General features: G+C 40.6%; 1 protein-coding gene and 1 pseudogene across 1 annotated transcript; both read right to left on the reverse strand.

The window, feature by feature from the left end:
• Positions 1–8,157: 8,157 nt before the first annotated feature.
• Positions 8,158–8,601, reverse strand: LOC117694602 (eukaryotic translation initiation factor 1 pseudogene; annotated as a pseudogene).
• Positions 8,602–18,938: 10,337 nt separating this feature from the next.
• Positions 18,939–19,979, reverse strand: LOC117694600 (melanoma-associated antigen B4-like). The gene has a single exon (XM_034485574.1). The coding sequence runs from the start codon at positions 19,977–19,979 to the stop codon at positions 18,939–18,941; it is 1,041 nt and encodes a 346-aa protein (XP_034341465.1).
• Between the last annotated feature and the right edge of the window lie 564 nt (positions 19,980–20,543).

Raw genomic sequence — 20,543 nt, forward strand, 5'->3', positions numbered from 1 at the left:
GAGTGTTAACTGAGGTTATCATTATTGATACACATTCAGGGTCCTTACTTGGCCATAGACCAATTTCAAACCTGCTAGCAGCTGGTTCTTGCACAGGTCATCTGTGCCACAGGTACTAAGACCAAGTTCCTTCCTTTCTCACAGGAAAAGAGAGTAAAACACATCTGGTCAGGGGCAGGCTCTGATGTTTGACAGCAGGGCCACATTGCTATAACCCTCCACTTTTGTAGAGGCAGTATGCCAGAGTACGATTCCTCACTATACTTGATGAAGACACCCAGCCTTCCCCAACTCCAGCACTTTCCTCACTCTCTAGCACACTGAAAATGTCTGAGTCTCTGAAGCATACCCTGTAACTCATGTCCCATCCACAATGCCATGTTTCCATCCCCTCCTTACACCATCTGCACTTTCCACCCCTTCCCTGACACTTTCCATGCCCTGCCCCACATTGTATGCAAATCCTCTTGTACTTAGAGCCTATATCTCAGCTTTCAGGAACACTTCTGTGCTTTCCTAGAACATTCTACCCAACCCAGCAGAGGATAAGGATAAGAAGGTCATAACCTCTGTCTGATATTTCACAACCAGTATTAGTTGCAAGGAATCTTTAGATCCCTCCCTCTATGCTTCCAGAGACAAACATTCCTCCTTTTCTGCAGTTCTTGTACTGAAATCTAAATATACTACAGTGGTTGACATCTTTGTTCTGAACCTCAAAGTGCGGGAAGTGTCCTTGAATCTTCTCACACCCTCCTGTTCCCCAGACTGAACTTAGAAGCAATTCCCTAGTGTAAGTCCTAGTCTCCATAGGAAGTCACACCTTCATGAGCCCCAGAAGAGGTAATCTGGGAGAACCTCACATGGCACACAAAATGCAAGCTTCTTTGGCCTCACAGCAGGACAAGGATTCTGTGAAGCCACACTTTCTCATAGGAGACAACTCTCATTTTCAGAAAAATTTCTCAACTTGACTATTTTTAAACAAGAGGCCTCTTACAGAATTGAATCTGTCCATCAGACCCTGTTAGAGTGTTTGCCAGACATTCCAGGTAGAGATAAAGAATGCTCTCAACTTTTTCTGATGTATCATCAGAAAATATTCTGGGGACCCTAGGACACATCCCTCTACAGAACCGAGACCATTTGCCAACAACATAGAACACATCATCTTTCTTTACTTAAAGAGAAGTACAGATACACTGCAAATAAGAACAGTTTCTGAACCCTGACATATTCTGAATTATGGCTGAGGTGTTTGAGGTACCATTCTTTTCAAGAGTAGTCCTTTAATAAGTCCCCTTGGTTGTCCTCATCTTGATTTCATGTAGGTTCAATCCTCTGAGCCCTGAACAGCCAAGCTCACACAATTAGTTTATATTCTTTCACTGTATTTTTAATATTCCTTAATACCGTAGACTTTTGGTACTCGTACTACAAAATGTCTTAGGTTGTTTACTATATAAATCAGTTTTAACCTATACACATATCAAAACACAATTTGTACCTTCACAAGTTATAAATAGCATTTTTATTCATGAAAAATATGTTTCTAGTCCAAAATAGTTTATTAAAAACAATAACATATATTTTAAAAGAAGTCAATATATAGCTTCAAAATTATAGGTGCCAAAATTCAATAATTTACATTTAATGAATTTTAACATAAAGCTTCCAATTATACAAGTAGAGTAAGAATAAAAATGAAAAGCAATATGTTGCCATTGTTCAACTTTGTCCTTCATCACCTGTAAAATTGACATCTATTAAATTAGAAGTATTTAACCTCTACCCTTAGTAGTTGTAGAAGAATTTGATTCATGTGGTCCTTGGCAATGGAGAAGCATATTGGCCACTGTGGTTCAAGTTCTTTCTTCTTCAAATTAAAAGGCTTTTCTTCCTTTAAGTGGTTATAAAATTCAAGGCCTTCAATATCTGACTTCAAGGGCTGAATTCATATTGATATTTAACACATACTGAGACACTTCTCTTTTTCAATTGTTTTATTCTTGAAAGTTCTATATATTTATACAAAGTATTTTTTTTATCATATTCACCAACCACTATACTTTGGACTATCCCTCATTTCCCTATCCTTCCAGCTTCATGTCCTTTATGTTATTTCTTGTTTTCAATAGCCCAGAGTTGACTTATTGCTATCCATATGCAAGCTATTATGTTGTCTATCCACTGTGTCATGAGCAACCTACCAGGGGTCACATTCCCAGAGGAGTGACTATCCCAATCTTAGTAGTCAGCAACTGCAAAGAGCTCCTCCTATATGGATGGGACCTAACTGGGCTCTCCTCAATCCAGCTTAGAATGTACAGGTAAGCACATTTGCTGTAAGTTGATGCAAATCACACCCATGCCATGTCCAGAAGTCAATAGTTCTCAGTTCTCCTTCCTATCTGCTGCTTTTTACATTGAGACTCTTTTCTTGTTTTAAAAATTATTTTATTTATTTACTTTTCAGCTGTCGGCCCTTTCCTGGTCCCCCCTCCCACAGTTCCTCATTCTATGACTTCTCCCCCTTGCCTCCAACAGGGTATTCCCCCACCACCAGGCCTTCCCCTTCCCTGTGGCCTCAAGTCTTCAAATGATGAAGCACATCTCCCACTGAGGCAAACCCTGGCAGACTTCTGCTATATATGTGCCAGGGGCCTCGAACTGGCTCTACTTGGGAGACTCTTCTTAACTGACATTTTGTTACTCATTTTACCAAAGTGACAAATAAGAGTAATCATTGAATGATGTTAGGATTCTCTGATATGTTGGTAATCAGTAGTAGCTCTGTTGCAGATAAAATCTAAACTGTTTGTCCCACCCATTATTCTACACTATTAATTATTCAGCATTAATTTAATGATGCCCGTATAGAAGGTCTTCTCAATTGAATTACAGACTTTCTAGAAAACAATATAGACCCTATTCTCTTGGGAAGTTTCTCCTGAGCATGTTTGTCATTTACAAATGATCTCATGTAAATAAATGCACATGACAAACAAAGCATTTAAATTTAAGAGATGGGCTCCAAATAAAGATGATCACAGCTAGCGTTGTTTACATCTGTGGGAGAAGAGAGAGTTCAAGTCAAGCCAAGGCTACACTGGGAGTTCAGTTCAGGCCTCCTCTATGAAGCCACATTCATCTACATTTATACATCAAAGGGAAAAAAATAGCAAGAAAACAAAAATAACTAGAAAGAATAGGAAACAATACAGAAAGAAAGAAAACCTTCATGCTTACATCTTATCTCTTAGCTCATACTTATTTTAAGGAAGACATGGCTTAGGCCAAGTTTTTTCAGCCTATAATCTTTTGACACTTTTTGACTTCACATAAGTCCATAATCCCATCACAACTAAATATAGTCTTTTTTTCTTCATTATCACTCACAGTTGGATATGAGTTTAAGTTTATACCTGCAATCTCTAATCAAAAAGGAAGAAAAATGAAGATTTCAAATACCTGATGGCCAGTTTTAAATGTATAGTCATGTTCATTCAGAGCAACCTTGGCTATGTAGTATGCAAACCTATCTAAAAAATAAACTCAGAAACTAAAAAAACCCGCCACATATATAATTAATTAGTGATTTTATTGCTTTCATTGCATAGTACATGAAGTATTTTAAGTGTTATTAAACATTCACAAGAATGAAAAGAACAGTTAATTAGGGGCATTAAGGTAAAATTTATATTGAATGGAATGAAAAATTACAGTTTTAGGTTATCTTACATCATGGATGTGGTCCCAGCTCTCTCAATTACCAGTTGTGTGAACTCTGCAAATTATCAAACACACTGAACTTCAGGTTCCACATCTATAAGATAGTTTTCATAGGTCATGTCTCTCATGAATGCCGGAAGCTAAGTAATGAATGAAAAGCATATGTTGTCATGTGGTGACATGGTAAGTGGCGTGTACTGGATCCCCCTTTCTGCTTTCTTGTGGTTGCAGATTCTAACCAACTATTTTTTTCTTTTAGATATTACAATGAGAAGATAGAGGGAGTCTCCTCAGACTGTCCTATTCTGAACCCTTTTTGGTGTTATGATGAAAGACATGAGAAAAGATTTTTCTGTTCCCTCTACTCAAAAGGACATAATTATATTAGTTCCTACACAGGTTCCATGGCTCATCTCTTGATAGAACAGCAGGCTTCTCTCTTTCATCTCTCTCTCTCTCTCTCTCTCTCTCTCTCTCTCTCTCTCTCTCTTTCTCTCTCTCTCTGTCTTTCTCTCTGTCTTTCTCTCTGTCTCTCTGCCTCTGTTTCTGTCTCTGTCTCTGTCTGTCTGTCTGTCTCTCTCTCTCTCTCTCTCTCTCTCTCTCTCTCTGTGTGTGTGTGTGTGTGTGTGTGTGTGTGTGTGTGTGCATGCTCTTGTGCTTGTGTATGCCTCTGTATGGTGTGGGTATGTGTCTGTGCTTATTAAACGTCAGCCATCCTCCAGACTCCTCTTTGATCAATGCTGGGGTCATAGGTGCACAAGCTACAGACAAACACAGTTTTTCATGTGGCATGAATGGTTTGATCTCAAGTTCCTATGCCTGCCCTGCAAGCAATTTAACAACAGAGCTACCTCTTCAGTCATGGTCCCCTTTTCAATTTCAGGATACTTTCTATTTGTGAGGCTTTTGCCTCCTTGAAACCCAGAAGGAGAAAGTGAAGAGGACATTTCCTAGCTACATATTTGTCAGTGGTATCACTAGAATCTGAACTCTGTCAGATCAGAGCTGGTAGTTCAACACAGGGTAACAAATGCGTATCAGTTAAAACCGCTGGCTGTCCTAATGTTCTCACTTTAGTTGCTGTGAGACACGACATTGGAAGCAAGCCTTTCCCTACTCTGCTCAGATAGAGTGGGAACTGGTAGGCATCTCTGCCTGTCATTACCGCCAGTCCCAAATGGTGACAATTAGGAGGATTCTGTATGGCCCTGATCAAAATGACATAAACATGCACACACATTTTTCTCTCAATCCAAACCATGGCACAACCTGGCAACCCTCCCTAACTTCTTGTAAGACCTATGGTCTCATTCCAACAGTTTCGAATCTCAGATACTCCTTAGGGAGAAATGAAATTTGCTTTGCTGTCCTCAACTACTCCAGTGTTCCCAAGGTGAATAGCAGCCAAAGAAATGTGTGTGTAGGGAGGTATCAGGTACCTAGTACAAGCTAGAAACCTAGCCTCTGTTGACCTGAGACAGAACACATTTCATTGTTCTAGAAGGCTTTGTGATGCCCCAAGAGGAAGTGAACATGATTCATTGTGTTACCATACCATGTCTCTCATCATTCTTTCTGTATTTCTGTATTGATTGTTCCCTCATTTACACTTGGGATCATATTGGCTCCTGTTAGGGAGTATTAAACACACACACACACACACACACACACACACACACACACACACACACACAAACACACACACACTATCTCTCCAGTTGAGACCATCCCTATCAATCCCAGGAGATCTTACTGCAGAGAATCACTTCACAAACTACTACACAGAGGGCTAACTTCAACCTTTCAGTTTTCATGGCTTCTCAGAGATACAGAGATGAGGCTTTGTAAGATGATCTTGCTTCTCTGTTTACCTTTGGGTCCAGAATATGGCTTTTCAAATGTTCCTGTTCTACTTGGAGTTTGTATGATGCTATTGGGGTTTATTAGCTTATCACATTCAGAGCCCAGCAATCCTTTCTCACCTAACATGAGAATGCTGCTCCTGGAGCCACACTATCTCTCATAACATTATAGAATGTGTTTAACAAATTTTTACAAACACAGCATTCTGTGTGGGAGTTTCTTGTCCAAGTGGACATCTTTGTAACACACCTCATATTTGGAGCTATTGGTCTTTCCAGTTCTCTTATGTGTTCTCATATTCTAGGCCTTTGGTTTTTATTTTTTGGTTATTTTTCATTGGATATTTTCTTTATTTACATTTCAATTATTTTCGCCTTTCTAGGCCTCCCCTTTGGAAACCCTCTATTCCATCTCCCTTCCCCTTCCTCTATGAGGGTATTCCATCCCCCCCCCCAATACTGTCTTCCTGCCCTGACATTCTCCTACACTGGGGCATCGAGCATTCTCAAGCCCAAGTGCCACTCACTCCCCGCTCTGTGTATCTGTCTCTGTCTCTCTCCTTCTTCTCCTTGTCTGTCTTCTTATCCCCTCCTGGGATTGATCAGTTATCAACAGATCAGCAATATATAATAGGACCCCAAAAGTCTCTTTTCCTCCATTATTGGCAGTTAGTAAGGCTTGACTATTTTGGACCCAGTGACAGCATGCACAGGTGTTCGGTTTGCAAAGTCTATTTCCTATTTAGAATATGTTAATGTGTAGCCCCTGTATCCTCTATCTTTTCCTTTTTATTTATTTATTTGTTTGTTTGCACTCTTCTGCAATGTTTCCTGAGCCTTACGGAGTGGTATGAATGTCTTTTCTAGGGCTGAGCTTCTAACTTGAACTTTTATTCTTGTTATCTTGTGTAGCCCCTAGTTTTTGCATTTATGTGTGTTCACTACAAGGAAAGTTTTCTCTGTTTGAGACTGAGAGAAGCCTTTGTCTGTGGATACAACTATAGATATTTAGGAGTTAGTTTTGTGTTCTGTCAATTTGGCTAGTCACACAGGCTTTATTTTTATTCTGTCTCTGGAAATAAATGCTTCTTGAAATTCTGCCAAACTGAAAGTAATTACACCTCTGAAAACATTTATAAAACTGGGTCTCTGTCCCAAGTTTGGGGTGAGATGGAAATAAGCTGTAATCTATGAGAGCAACCCAAGGATACTTAAGAAGAAAACAACCAACAAAACAAGAGCCCCCCCCCAAAAGATGATTGGTCATTTTTATTGGCAAAATTAGATTTGTAGGTCACTTATGCAATGATGCCTATTTTCAACATCAAATCAGAAGACTATGGTAAGTTCTAGCTTTTCAATTTTGTTGAGTGAATCAAAGTTTCATGTTATTTCAGCAATTGCTCTAGGATAAAGCAACCTTCATTCTATCCTATCAGTAGATGTTATCACAAATTTAAATATTTACATAGTAACATGATAGTCTTTCTCTGTTCATACATTCATTTTGAAATTCTCTTGTTTCAACTACATATTCTAATCTAACACTTCAAGTAAAACCTCTTTCAGCGAACCGCTGGTGGCTCGGCCCTTAAGGCTCCCGCCCGCAGAGGGCGCCCTGTCTCTTGGTGCGCCGGTTCCAGTCCAGCCGTCTCTCCCGTCTTCCCACGTCGTCTCGTGGGGAAAAAAAAAAAAAAAAAAAAGTAAAAGCTCTTTCTCTACAAGAGTTGAGATCCTTGTTGTAGTTCTGAGGGTAAAACTGAAATGAAAGCCCAAGTGTATCCCCAATTCAGTGGAGTGGAACAGTGTGGGATCTAGAGCACAATTGTATTCTCATTTCTGTTACTTACCAGCCCAATGAACTTGGGCAAATTAAGATATTCTGTAGTCTCCATTCTCCATTGAGATGTTAGTTTGATAGTGTCTTTCTAGTAGTACTGAAAAGATATATGTTGACTGCTCAGCTCTATTGGTTGCACTATTCTCTTATCTAGTTATCAGATAGTGTCACTTATAAATGTGAGCGTTTTGCAGTGATTCATTACCACGAGTCCACTTGGAATAAGTTTACTCAATTTCATCCTATGAGATGCCACAAAATGTGTGACATTCTAGGATACAAACAAAAACCCCAAATAAAATATTCTATCATAAAGCTCCTTAGCAACAATGGGCCACTACCACATTACCCTATATTCTAGAGAAAGTAAAAAAGAAATTCCCCTGATCTTCAATGAAAACTTCTCCTGCAGTCTACCACCATGAGAAAAAAAAGTGTGTATATTTTTATTAATCACCTTCTGAGAGGATGGAGAATTTATGTTTGAGTAATGAATGAGCCATAAAGGAGATCTGGAGATTGGAGCAATGGCTAAAAGTTTCAGAGTTCTTCTTCTTTTTTTTTTTTTTTTTTTTTTTTTGGCTCTTTTCAGTATATTGCATGAAGGAGTTACACTAGTCCAAGTTAAAAGCAGACCCCAAATGATTACATTATACAAGCTGTGAGGTTTTTAAACTTGTGACAAGGGACAGAAGGGAAATACTCATTGCAAGGAAATCCTCACTTAAGCTTCCAAGAGCCACAAGCACTTAAAACCCATGAACCTTCAGCTGATCGTCCTTAGCCAGTCGAATCTCTATCAGGAGCTGGCATATGTTCTTGCGCTGGTCACCCTGTAGCTGAATTACTTCTCCGTATTCTGGATGCTCAATTACAGTACCATTGCAGGCAAATTTCTTCTTAAACGCCTTCACTAGTTTCTTTTTATCGTAATCATCAGCGATCCCTTGGACAGTTGTAAGGGTCCTCCTGCCGTTTCTCTGTTGAATTCTTACATAGATATAATCCTCAGTGCCAGCAGGAAGCAGGTCATCACCCTTACTTGCATCAGCAAAGGGGTCGAAAGAGTGGAGGTTCTGGATAGCGGACATACGATACGATTCCTTTTCCTCGGTGGAAACGGCCTGCGGAAGGTGGCTGCGGGAGAAGGCGGGCGGGGGCGGGGGGGGGGGGGGGACGGAGTGTCGGGAAGCGAGGGGGCTCCAGGGGGAGGCAGCTGAGTCCTCGGCGGCGGCTCAGTGACTGGGCCAGAGTTCTTGTTCTTGAAGGATGATTCTGTTTCCAGCATCCACACAGGGATCTTTTGTCTTCTCACCTTTGAGGGAAATCCATGTTCATCACACACATACATATATACACACAGGCAAAATACTCCTACACATAAAATAAAAGTAAACAAACCTAAAAGGAAAGAGAAAGATCTGATTTACTGGTAATTCCTCATGCATTTTTTTATACCAAAGTATGAGGGCATGGAGTACAGCAAAACAGGAACTGAGAACTTAACACTTTGATGCCCAGCTTCCCTTTCCCTGTCTTCTAAGCATTTTCTCAATCTAATTCTATGTTATCCAACTGTATACCACCAAGTTTGACTACAACCTCCCTGTTTACATTTTAAATTGATCCAAACTTTGGATCACTCAACTTAATAACACAGCAATAAGGACATGCTCTATATTTTCCATTGTACCTTTTGACATCAAGAAAACAATAAGATTTAAAAGTAACCAAATTTATCAAAAACTTATTCTAGTACAAAAAGAAAGAAGAATGGAACTTTTCAGTAATCTAGTGGCGGCTCGTAGCTCACTATTGAGTAAGAAGGTTGGACTTTTTCTTAGAATGTCCTTTGCCCTTTGCCCTTTCTTCCAGGCTTGGCTGCAGCTTCAGCTTATTTTTTTTCTTTTTCTGTCAAAGTTTCATTATACTAAAATGAGATGATGTTGTAGCCTAGGCTGCCCCACTTTGGGCGGCCTAAAAATGTTGAGAACCGCACTAGTCCCACGTTCGGGTGGCCAAAAGTGTTGGGACCGGAGCTAAATGTTGAGACCCGGGCTGCCCCGCGTTTGGTGGCCACTGTATCCCGGTCCAAGCTGCCGCTCCGTCCGTGGGTCGGGGTTCAGCAAGAGAGAGAGAGAGAGAGGATGGACTCGAAGAATGGAGACCAGACAGAGTGTGTTTCAATCCCGTTTATTCTTCAGTCTCTCTTCCTCTCTCCAAGTCCCAAGTCCTAAATTCCTAGTCCCTAGTTCCTAGTGCCTAGTGCCTCCAAGTTCTTTCTCCAAGTTACTTCTTCCAAGTGCCTGCTACCTAATGCCTAGTAACTAACTCCTAGTTCCAAGTTGTACTCTCTGAAGTGTCTCCTTCTCTCTTCTGTGTCTCCCTAAAGTCTGATTCTCTACCGTCTGCCTCTGCCTTTTATATGTCTCACTTCTAAGCCATGCCTTTTGGTCACACCTTTAATCATGCCCTTAGGTCTTGTCTCTAAATCTGATCTCTACACTTCTAAGTCACGCTCTTAAATTACACACCTCCTTTAATCTCACACACCTTTAATCTCACACACCCAAGGTATCTAAACCAAGATTATCGGAGTGTGCTCAGCTGTTGTAGGCTATTGTAATCCAAGTCTCATGTCAGGGTATATGGCTCAAGATGGCTGCAAAGCTGATAGCCGCTCTCTGCTAAAAGTCGGCCCCCAACAAGATGATACTAGATCTGTTTTCACTGATCCTGCCTAAAGAGCCCTTCACCTTTTCTTGTTGGCATCAGCATAAGTTTTTGGATCCTGTAAGAATAAATAGCATGGAATATCACTGCTGAGAACCTGACAGTATTCCAAGTACCTTTCCTGTACTAGATCTTAGGTGATGAGCTTCCTGATAGCCCCAAAGATGAGGTGTGGGACCCATCACAGACTCCTAACATATTTAGGAACTTCCAGACCTTCAGCTCTGAGGCACAGTAACCATTTAATTAGATCTATCATACCCATGCCTTTGAGAGGGTTGGAAGTCCCAGCTCACTGTCTCCACTTCCATCATACTGGAAATCTAACTTTCTGATCAGGATGGAAGACCAACCATTAAGCTAGACTTCTTTTAACTCAAGACCAAGTGATACGCAGCTATTTTGAGGATATCAGGGAATTGCTCTTTGGAAGCATTTATTGATAACTTTCAGCATTCCTTCCCTCCCCAAGGGCTTCATGATTTTGTACTTCGAGACGATGTGCTCCATCAGCATTCTGTTCTTCCTCATTATAAGAAAATATGTGAGCTACCAGTGCAGCAGAGCCCTAGAGGACCACTCATGTCCCTTCTTTTATTCTTTAGCATTGTTACCAGTCCTGTATTTGTCAGGGTTCTCTAGAGTAACAGAAATTGTAGAATAAATCTCTCTCCATGTGTATATGTGTGTATATGTGTACACACACACACACACACACACACACACACACACACGAATGAAGGGGGTTAATTGGAATGACTTACAGGCTGCAGTCCATCTAGTGCAAAAATAGCTGGCTGTGAACCCAAAATCCAGGAGTTGCTCAGTCCACAAGACTGGATATCTTGGCTGCTCTTCTGTATATCCTGGAATCTCAAAGAAGTAGCCTGTAATGCCAGTGAAGGAATGGATGTGTCAGTAAGGTGACCGCAAGCAGGTCAAGAGCAAAAGCTTCTTTCTTCCATGCCCTTATATAGGCTTACAGTGGAAGAGCTGGCCCAGATTAAAGGTATGTCTTCCCATCTCAAGATCTGGATCAAAGGTTTTTGTCTTTCTGCCTCAAAGGTCATGACTAGAAGTATATTCATCCACTTTAAACCAAGCAGAAATAATCTCTCATAAGTGTACCCTCCATTTCTGGATTGTAGTTTATTCTAGATGTAGTCAAGTTGACAATCATGAACAAACATCACAAGATCTCTTGTTGGCTGTGCCTTTGCCAGGAACGATAGTAGGTACCACACCCTGAGCCTTCAGAAATGCTCAGGCCAGTATCTCCTGAAGCAGCTTGAACATCATTAAGATTCTTGGCCAAGACTTGGAGTTGGAGGAATTTTTCATGAACACAGGCCTTACTCTTTTTCCTTCTTGGAATCATGGTTGTGATCAGCAACAGCAAGCAGTTGCTTAGATAGCAGATGAAGTGATGACATTTCCTGAATATGAAAAATAATACACTACAATTTTTTTCTGTAGATTGCAAATACCTTACCTTTTGTCAATATTTCTCTTTGCCTTTCCAGGTTTTGATAGCTATCATATTTTGGGCTGTCCCTGACTCTGTTGCTTTCCTGTAGAATCCATTCCCCTCACTGGGCCACCTTGTCTGGCCTCAGTGAGAAAGGATATGCCTGGTCCTGCAGTGACTTAATGTACCAGGGCTGGTACTTTGTCTTTAATCGTGTTCTGCTTCTCCATGTCCTGCACACTCAGACTCCTTTCTAAAACTAAGGCCCCCATTTCATCTCAGAAATGTGCACAGCTACAAAGCATCCTACACTTTCAGGACAAGCCTCCTGATCCATGAGAGAGAGCAAGTGAAGCTTCTGTGGTTATTCCAGGGGTATAAACTTTTCAGTACACATTCAGGGTCCTTACCTTGACCACAGAACTCTTTCAGTACTTACAAGCAGCTAGTTGCCAGGCAGGGTGTTGATGCCATGGTCACTAAGACTCAGTTCCTCCCCTTCTCAAAGAAAAAGGAGGTAAACCACATCTGGTCAGAGGCAGGCTCTGATTGACATCAGGGTCATGTTATGGGACCCCACTGCTGTGGAGGCAGTATAAAATATTCTGATTTCCTCACTATACTCCCTGAATACAACTAGCCTTTCCGAAACCCCCACAATTTCATCAGTCTACTGCACACAGACAATGCCTGAGACTCTTAAGTCCATTCCACCACTGTAACTCATGTCTCATCAAGCATTCCATGCCTCCACCCCCTCCTTATGCCACCTGACACCCTCGACCCCTGACACACACGTTGTAAGACTTGCATCAGGTTGCATGCAACTCTTCTTTTTAGAGCTTAATTCTCAACTTTCAGGTACACTTTTGTGCTTTCCAAGAACTTCCCTCCTCCCATGGGGAAAGGAGTTGTAGGAAGTAAAATTTACAAGGTCAAAACCTCTGTCTAATACAGTGGTTCACAACCTTCCTACTGCTGTAAACCTATTATTTTGTCATTACTTTGTAACTGTAAATTTTGCAACTGTTAAGTATCTTAGCTTAAGCATCTGCAGAATATGTGATATACAACCTGTGTGAAAGGGTTGTTTGAGTCCCTCCACTAGGGTCGTGAACCACAGGATGAGAACCACTGGTCTAGTACCTCCCAACCAGGAACAGTGATCTTGGGCTCCTGCACTGCATGTACCCCAGTCCACCAGCTACAGAGGTAGCCCTCCCTTGTCTTAGTCTTTTGAGTGAGAGTTTCTGAGGCCTGATAGCAGAGACAGGATTCTGAACCCACACATTCTCTTAATAGACAGTTCCTTCCATCCCACAGAGGGTCTCTCAGCTTTACTTTGGCCAGTAAAAGATAGAAAACACAATCATAAGGTTTATTTTCTTTCTGTTCATTTCTATATTTTTTCTGATCTCCCGTTATACCCAACTTTTCTTATCCTCTTGTTCATTTTTTATATTCAGGTCTAAATGTGGTATGAATTCACAGATAAAACAAGACTTGAAATTATTTTGTAGAATAAGCTCCATTCTACTAGTCTTACAGACAAGGACTACCCTGCACAGAATGTTTTGTTTTTGTGTGTGTATGTTGTTTTGTAGTCCATTCTTTAATTTCAAACCCTTGCTTTGTAATGTTCATTTCCACATCAAACTCCTTCTCAGTAATAGACCTCTTCTATGGAACATAAGAAGACAAGAATCTGCTTATAGCTGCAGTGAAGCAATGGTTTTTTAAAAGCATTTATGATAAAATGGAAATTGCAACCATCCATTAATAAATAATGAAAATATACACTCACCCCAAATGCATGACATTATTCAAACCTATTTACCATGCATATAATTCTGCCAAACCATAATATTGTTATGCATCCTTTTTGTGTGCCTATTGAAATCATTTGGTTACAGAAGCTGACCTAAATATAGCAGAGGTAGGGTCCTCACATAGGATAGTAACTCAGAGGGATAATCTTGAATGAGGATTTTGGGGAAATATTCATAGTTCTGTTTGCTAGAATTCTGATTGCACTGTGTGAGAACCATGGACCCTTACTTTATAATATGAGCACTGGAGACTTGGAGTAGCAAAAGTGAGACTATTTATGATATGACCTAGAAAGGGCAAGTGCCTTAGTTTCTGTTTTATTGTGAAGACACACTATGACCAAGGTAATTCTTATAAAAGAAAGCATTTAATTGTGGGCTTGCTTACAGTTTCAAAGAAGGAGTCCATTATCATCATGGCAAGAAGCAGACAAGCAGGACACTGGAGCAGTGTCCACAGGTAGCAGACAGAGAGGAGGTGAGGGAGAGAGACAGAGAGAAAGAGAGACAGAGAGAGAGACAGAGAGAGAGAGACAGAAAGAGACAGAGAGAGACAGAGAGACAGAGAGACAGAGAGACAGAGAGAGACAGAGACAGAGAGACAGACAGAGAGACAAAGTGAAAGAGTGAGACAGAGACAGAAGGAGACAGGCATAGACACAGAGACAGAAAGACAGAGACAGAGTCAAAAACCTCATCTCCAGAGACACACCATCTCAATAAGCCACACCTCCTAAACCCCCATGAAACAGTTCATCAACAGGGGACTAAGAAAAATATGAGCCTGTGGGTACCTTCCCATTCAAACCATTACAGTGTGCAATACCCTAGAATGACAGATTCCTGGTAGAGCTCAGAGGACAGATTGTTTGCCCTGATACATGCCTCTTCCTCATTTTCCCTCACTGTGTGAATATTCAGGAAGATTTAGTCTTATCTTTCTCTCTAATGCTTCCATTTCTATTTTTCTCAATTAAAACTACCTGTACATTTCACAGACTATTTCCTTTAAAGATTATTAGACACATGACCTTGTCATGTCTCTTGGCCATTAGTCAAGCATAACTGTTAGCAATTTTCTACTCTATAGTATGAGTGGGAGGGAATAGCTAGACTCCTAGGCTCTAAAAAGGAGTGTTTATGTTATGATTACCTGCATTTGGACTTAAACTAGCTCAGGGAATCATTGAAATGGACCTTTTAAAAATGGTATCCACAGCTGCAGGCTCACAATGGCCCCAAATATCCCTACCCTAATGTGCTCTACAGAAAATAATACCTGGGAGAGTTGATGAAAAATGAAGCCAATATGACAAGATAAACATGCCAAAAGAGACCATGCCCTGTAAGAGCCAGGAGGCTTGGCTTTAATGGGTACAAGGGGGAGAAGAAATCAGTAATAACCACAGAAGGACCTTTCACAAAAAGAGTACTACCTCAAACCCCTCAACCATGGTTCTGGCTGGAAATGTGAAGGATGGGCAACGGGTCCCAGTATGACTAGACTTCCACTTCAGGTAATAAGGGGAGGGAATTCTGTCTTAGAAGCACATGGCCTAAGACCAATAGAAGGGAAGATGCCAGGAGCCACACTGCTGAGCCAGCAGTTTGTGGTGCATGCACCTCATCTCTCTCTACAGTGCCCCAGCAAATAATATAACAGGTTTTTAGAGGTAAGACCCCAGTTCTGCAAGGCAGTTTTCTGTTCAAAGCCAAAGTAAAGCTGAGAGACCCTCTGTGGGATGGAAGGAACTGTCTATTAAGAGAATGTGTGGGTTCAGAATCCTGTCTCTGCTATCAGGCCTCAGAAACTCTCACTCAAAAGACTAAGACAAGGGAGGGCTACCTCTGTAGCTGGTGGACTGGGGTACATGCAGTGCAGGAGCCCAAGATCACTGTTCCTGGTTGGGAGGTACTAGACCAGTGGTTCTCATCCTGTGGTTCACGACCCTAGTGGAGGGACTCAAACAACCCTTTCACACGGGTTGTATATCACATATTCTGCAGATGCTTAAACTAAGATACTTAACAGTTTAATTCAAAGATATTTTGGTTCCATCATCTTTTAAATGTAGATATCATAGGTATATTCCTATTATAATTAAACGTACTCTTTTTATCTTTCTGTATACTTTAGTTGGCCAGGAAGTTTGGATCACACAGGTAATCCCTGTAGTAAGGAATGAGAATTGGCAGTCTTTAAAGCTAGCCTTACCTACATTGAAGTTCCAGAGTAACCTGGTTTACAGTGTAACATCCTGTCTCAATGACAAGGAAACATAAAAACCTCACATTGATTTTTCTGATCTTGTTGCTCTTGCTCTAATTATGGGTTTGAGTTAAGACTTTTTATTGATTATAATAGATTCACAACAAAAAAGTGACTTAGATATAAGCTTCACGTTGGATAAAAAAAATGTTATGGCTTTAGATTATCCCACACACAGGTTAAAAGACAAACATAGCTTGCTGAACTATGTGAGTTCAGAGACTCTTTGAGCTTCAGATTCCAACTCTGTGAAATGGTTTTGGTAAGTCTTGCCCTCCACAACTGGCAGAAGATAGGCATTGAAATAAAGTACTTGACACAGTGACTAGCATATTTCAGATTCTTCTCTTCAACTGTCTGTTAACTTCAGTTTTCCATCAGTGAGTCCTCCTCACCTTAGACATGATACAAAGAAAATGGGGGAGTCTCATCTGACAGCCCTGATCTAAAACCTTTTCAGTGTGATAATGTAAGGCAGAGCACGACATTTTTCTGTCTCTTCTACTCAAAGGTATAAAGCTTGGTCCTTACCCAGATAACCTGATTTATCCTATCATAAAAATGAGATAACCTATTTTTTGAACCTCATATCATATCCTTTATATGAGGCCTATATTGTCTTTAGTCCCAGCAGGAAGAAGTGAGGAAAATATTCTCTAGTATTTTAGCTTGCTTTGGATTACTGTCTAACATTCCTATCACCATGAAGAGATGTAATTCCCAAGGCAACTATAAAAGAAAGCATTTAATCATGGGTTTGCTTATGGTTTCAGAGGTGAGTCCATGACTACCATGGTGGCAAACAAGGCAGCAAGAAGGCAGGCATGCTGCTAGAGTACTAGCTGAAAGCTTACATCTTTTCTATAAGTTGGAGGCTAAGGGAATGAAGCTGTGTGACACACCCTCCACTAAAGCCATACCCAAGCTTTTCCAGAACAGAGCCACCAACTAGGTAGGGACCAAACATTCAAATACATAAACCTATGGGGACTACTCTTATTCAAGCCCCCATATTCCACTCCTTAGCCCTCCATAGGCATGTAGTCATGCCATAATGCAAAAAAAAAAAAAAATCATTTAATACAACTTCAAGAGTCTCCATAGTCTTTCACAGTCTCAACACTGTTTCAAATTTCAAAGGTTTTTTTTCTGAGATGCAAGACAATCTCTTAATTGTAATCCCTTGTTAAAAGAGTATATAAATCAAGGATATTTTACTTATTCACTTTACAGCCCATTCACTGCCCCCTTCTGGTCACCGCTTCCCACAATCCTTCCCCCATCCCCTTCTCCTCTGAGTGTAAGGGGGTTCCCCTGAGTATTCCCCCCAACCCTGGCACTTCAGGTCTAGTTATTTTTGAGACTCTGTCAGCAATAATGGGTGGATCTCCCTGTGACACACCTTATATAATGATTTTTTGATACCCACAATTCTTCTATAAATATTAATATTTCAGACTTCCTTTTGACTTTGTTTCTGAGATTAAATAATTTTAGGAAATGACAAACACTTGTAAGTCTAGAGTAATCTCACCCTGGTATACCTTCTTGAGAATGGCTTCCTGTGCCCAGAGTGATGTAGATAGACAGCAGATCCAGGATGATTAAGGAAAAAATACATTCAAATTCTCATTCTCCTTTTTTGGTAGAACTATAGTCACATCTGCCATGAGAGACTTGCCTTCCAGAGGAAATAAGATGTCCATTTTAGTGCTGAGTGAAACAATGCCATGCAGCTAGGTAACTTCTCTAAAATAATGTATTGCCTTCTCTGACGTGAAGTACCTAATCACTTGAAGTTATATAACACTGCAAATCTAAATATGCACAATGCCATTAAATATTCACTTTTCATGAATTATGATTTCATTATTAAAACCCTTTCATTAAAATTGTTTGGAGAATCAGAAAGCATGCAATGGCATGCTTATGGAGGTCAGACAATAATTGGGGGAAGTCTGTCCTCCTTCCACCATGTGGATCCTAGAGAGAAAACCTAGATTGTCAGGTATAGTAGCAGGAACTGAGCCACCTTGCAGGACCTCCATTTTATTTTGGAACTCCCTCTTTTTTGCTTCTAACTCCATAATTTGGGCACAAGTACCTTTTTTTCATATTTACCAAGGTGTGTGTTGGAGTACTGAAATAATGGCCTCAGTTTTGGTTTTCAGCTTAGGAGTGAAGTATTGTGGGCTCTAGATCAGGGGTCCAGTATGAACTCTGTTACTTTCTATCCCTGTGAACTCCAGAATATTTGGATATCCTGTAACCCTTGAACTTTCCACTAAGAAGTGAATTTAATAGTTCTTTTTGTAAGGACCAATAAGAATCATGTTGAATACATGGCTTTGGTACCTGACTCATCCTATATTCACTTATTGAAGACTGGAATTCATTAATGTGAGCATTTTGAACTGTTTCATTGTTACTATTTACTGGGAATGTTTTTCTTCATGTTTAAACTAAGAGATTCCATAAAATGTATAGTTCTGAGGACCCCAAACAGAGAATGAAAAGAACAAAAACATTTTCTCACAAGGCAAGAGAAATGGAAAATGTGTTTTGTTCAAACACACATTCCCATTTCTTCTTTAGGAAGGAGACCCACATTTGATCCACACCCATAATGAAAGCATCTTCTAGAAATCTATCATTGCATAAGTAGCTGTGGGGTATTATTTTGCTACACATCTCCAGGAAGTGTACTCAAGAACAGATGTTCAGTTAAGTGTTTTGGTAAAGGACAAACCTTAAATAAGAAATCCAATTCACTGCGATTTGGTTTCTTATACATCTTTTAATCACATAAGCAAAACAGGTATGCATCTCTTACAAGTTTGAGAAGAAAGAAAATATGGAGTAAAACAACACATAAACTGAAAGTTTATTACTTTTTCTCGGTCTTCTTTTCTCTCTCACTCTCAAGCACATTTATATTCTAATCTCATGTTGCCTTGTGGTATATTGCCAAAGGTAATTATGAAATTTCAAATAATACTTCACATCAAATCAAACTCAACTCAAATCAAACCTCAACTTAGTAAACAGCAATGAAGGCATATAATCTATTGTATTATTTCTATGTAACTTCTGACTTCAAGTAAACACTGTGATAAAAGACACTAAACAGTTTTATCAACAACTAATTGCAGCATCACAAAAACAAAGATTATCAAGCTCTTTTGATCACATAATAGAGACTACCTTAGATTTCAATAGCAGGTGTAGAGAGGCTGGACTTGGCTTTAGAATGTCTCTTGGCCTTGGATTTAGTGCTTCCCTGGGCTGCTCCTTCAGCTTGGGCTCTATCTTTTTCCTTCAAAGATTCTTCATGGCTGGATGGGTAGTTAGAGGAGCCAGTTTCATTGATGTGGGCCAAAAACTCCATCACCTTTACCTGGCTCCTTTCATCATAGGCTTTTCGACCCCACAGGAACTCATAGGATGGAGGGTCACTATAAGGAACCTGGCAATATTCTAGGTACCTTTCCTGAACTAAATCTTCAGTGATGAGCTTCCTGACATTCCCAAAGATGAGGTGTGGGACCCCATCATAGACTCCTAACATATTCAGGAACTTCCAGACCTCCTTCTCTGGGGCACGGTAACCATTTAAGTAGATCACACTTAGGAGAGGGATCAGAATGCCCCTATTGGGAACACCCATCTCATTACTCTCACTTCCATCATCCTGGAAATCGAGCTTACTGACAAGAATGTAGGATCGACCCTTGGGCTGGATTTCTTTCAACTCAAGGCCAAAAACCAGATCCATTCGGTTTGAAGCTTTCTTAAGGATCTCAGGGAACTGCTCCTTGAAACTTTTGGTGACAACATTCAACATTTCTTCCCTCAACAGGGGCTCTTTCTGTTTGTACTTGCTGAGCATGTACTCCATCAGCATCCCGGTCTTCCTTGTTAGAAGATCTTGCCGTGGGTTCTTCTTGGATTGCTGGACAGTAGAGGAACTCATATTTTTCTTCCGTTGGCTCTTGGCACTTGTATCAGTCCTTTTGCAGGCAATGCAAATACTGAAAGTGGTGGTGCAAGGCATTCCTTGAAACAATTTGGCAAGGGTTTCAGAAGAGGTACTTGGCACAGCATCTCCAGAGCCCTGAGCAGAGGAAGAGGATGATTCTTTTTTCTCTGGTGCCATGGTCTGAGTACTCCCAAGCTCCTGGGACTCAGTTTTGGTCTGATGGCGTTTCTCACGAGCCCGGGCTTTACTCTTCTGTCCCCTGGGCATGATGGATATGGTCAGTGACAGCAGGCAGGAACAGCAACAGAACAGGTGACTTGGCTCCCTAGACAGAGAGAATGAGATAATATGATCACCTTAATTGTGTTTTGAATATATTGCCTTTTATCAATATTCCTTTAACTTTCCCAAACCCACAGGGTTCCTGTTCTGACCAGCCTGTAGGTACTGCTGAGGATAATCAGCACAGCTCCTAGTGTTTGGGCACCCCTCAGTTCTACGATTATATAAACTTTTTTTTTTTTTTTTTTTTTTTTTTTTTTTTTTTTGCTTCTGAGCCACTCCTCTCTGCAGCTCTTATTTGACAGCTCAAAGATTCCGTGTAGCCCTGAGGGAGATTGCTTCAGGGAGGTTCAGTTCCACTGCACTAACTGGGTACACACAGTGCTAAAAATCAACAAAGCCCTTTCCGTCTTGGGCACTTTGGGGTCTTCAATCTTTCTTAATGTTCCTTACCTAGGCTCTCTGTAAGTTTGGCACCACCCTATTGTACATTTTTAGACTGAGGATAGTTACACTTGGAGCTAATGACCCTAGTCAATTGTTGAAACT

The sequence above is a fragment of the Arvicanthis niloticus genome, chromosome X (assembly GCF_011762505.2).
Source record: "Arvicanthis niloticus isolate mArvNil1 chromosome X, mArvNil1.pat.X, whole genome shotgun sequence".
NCBI lineage: Eukaryota > Metazoa > Chordata > Mammalia > Rodentia > Muridae > Arvicanthis > Arvicanthis niloticus.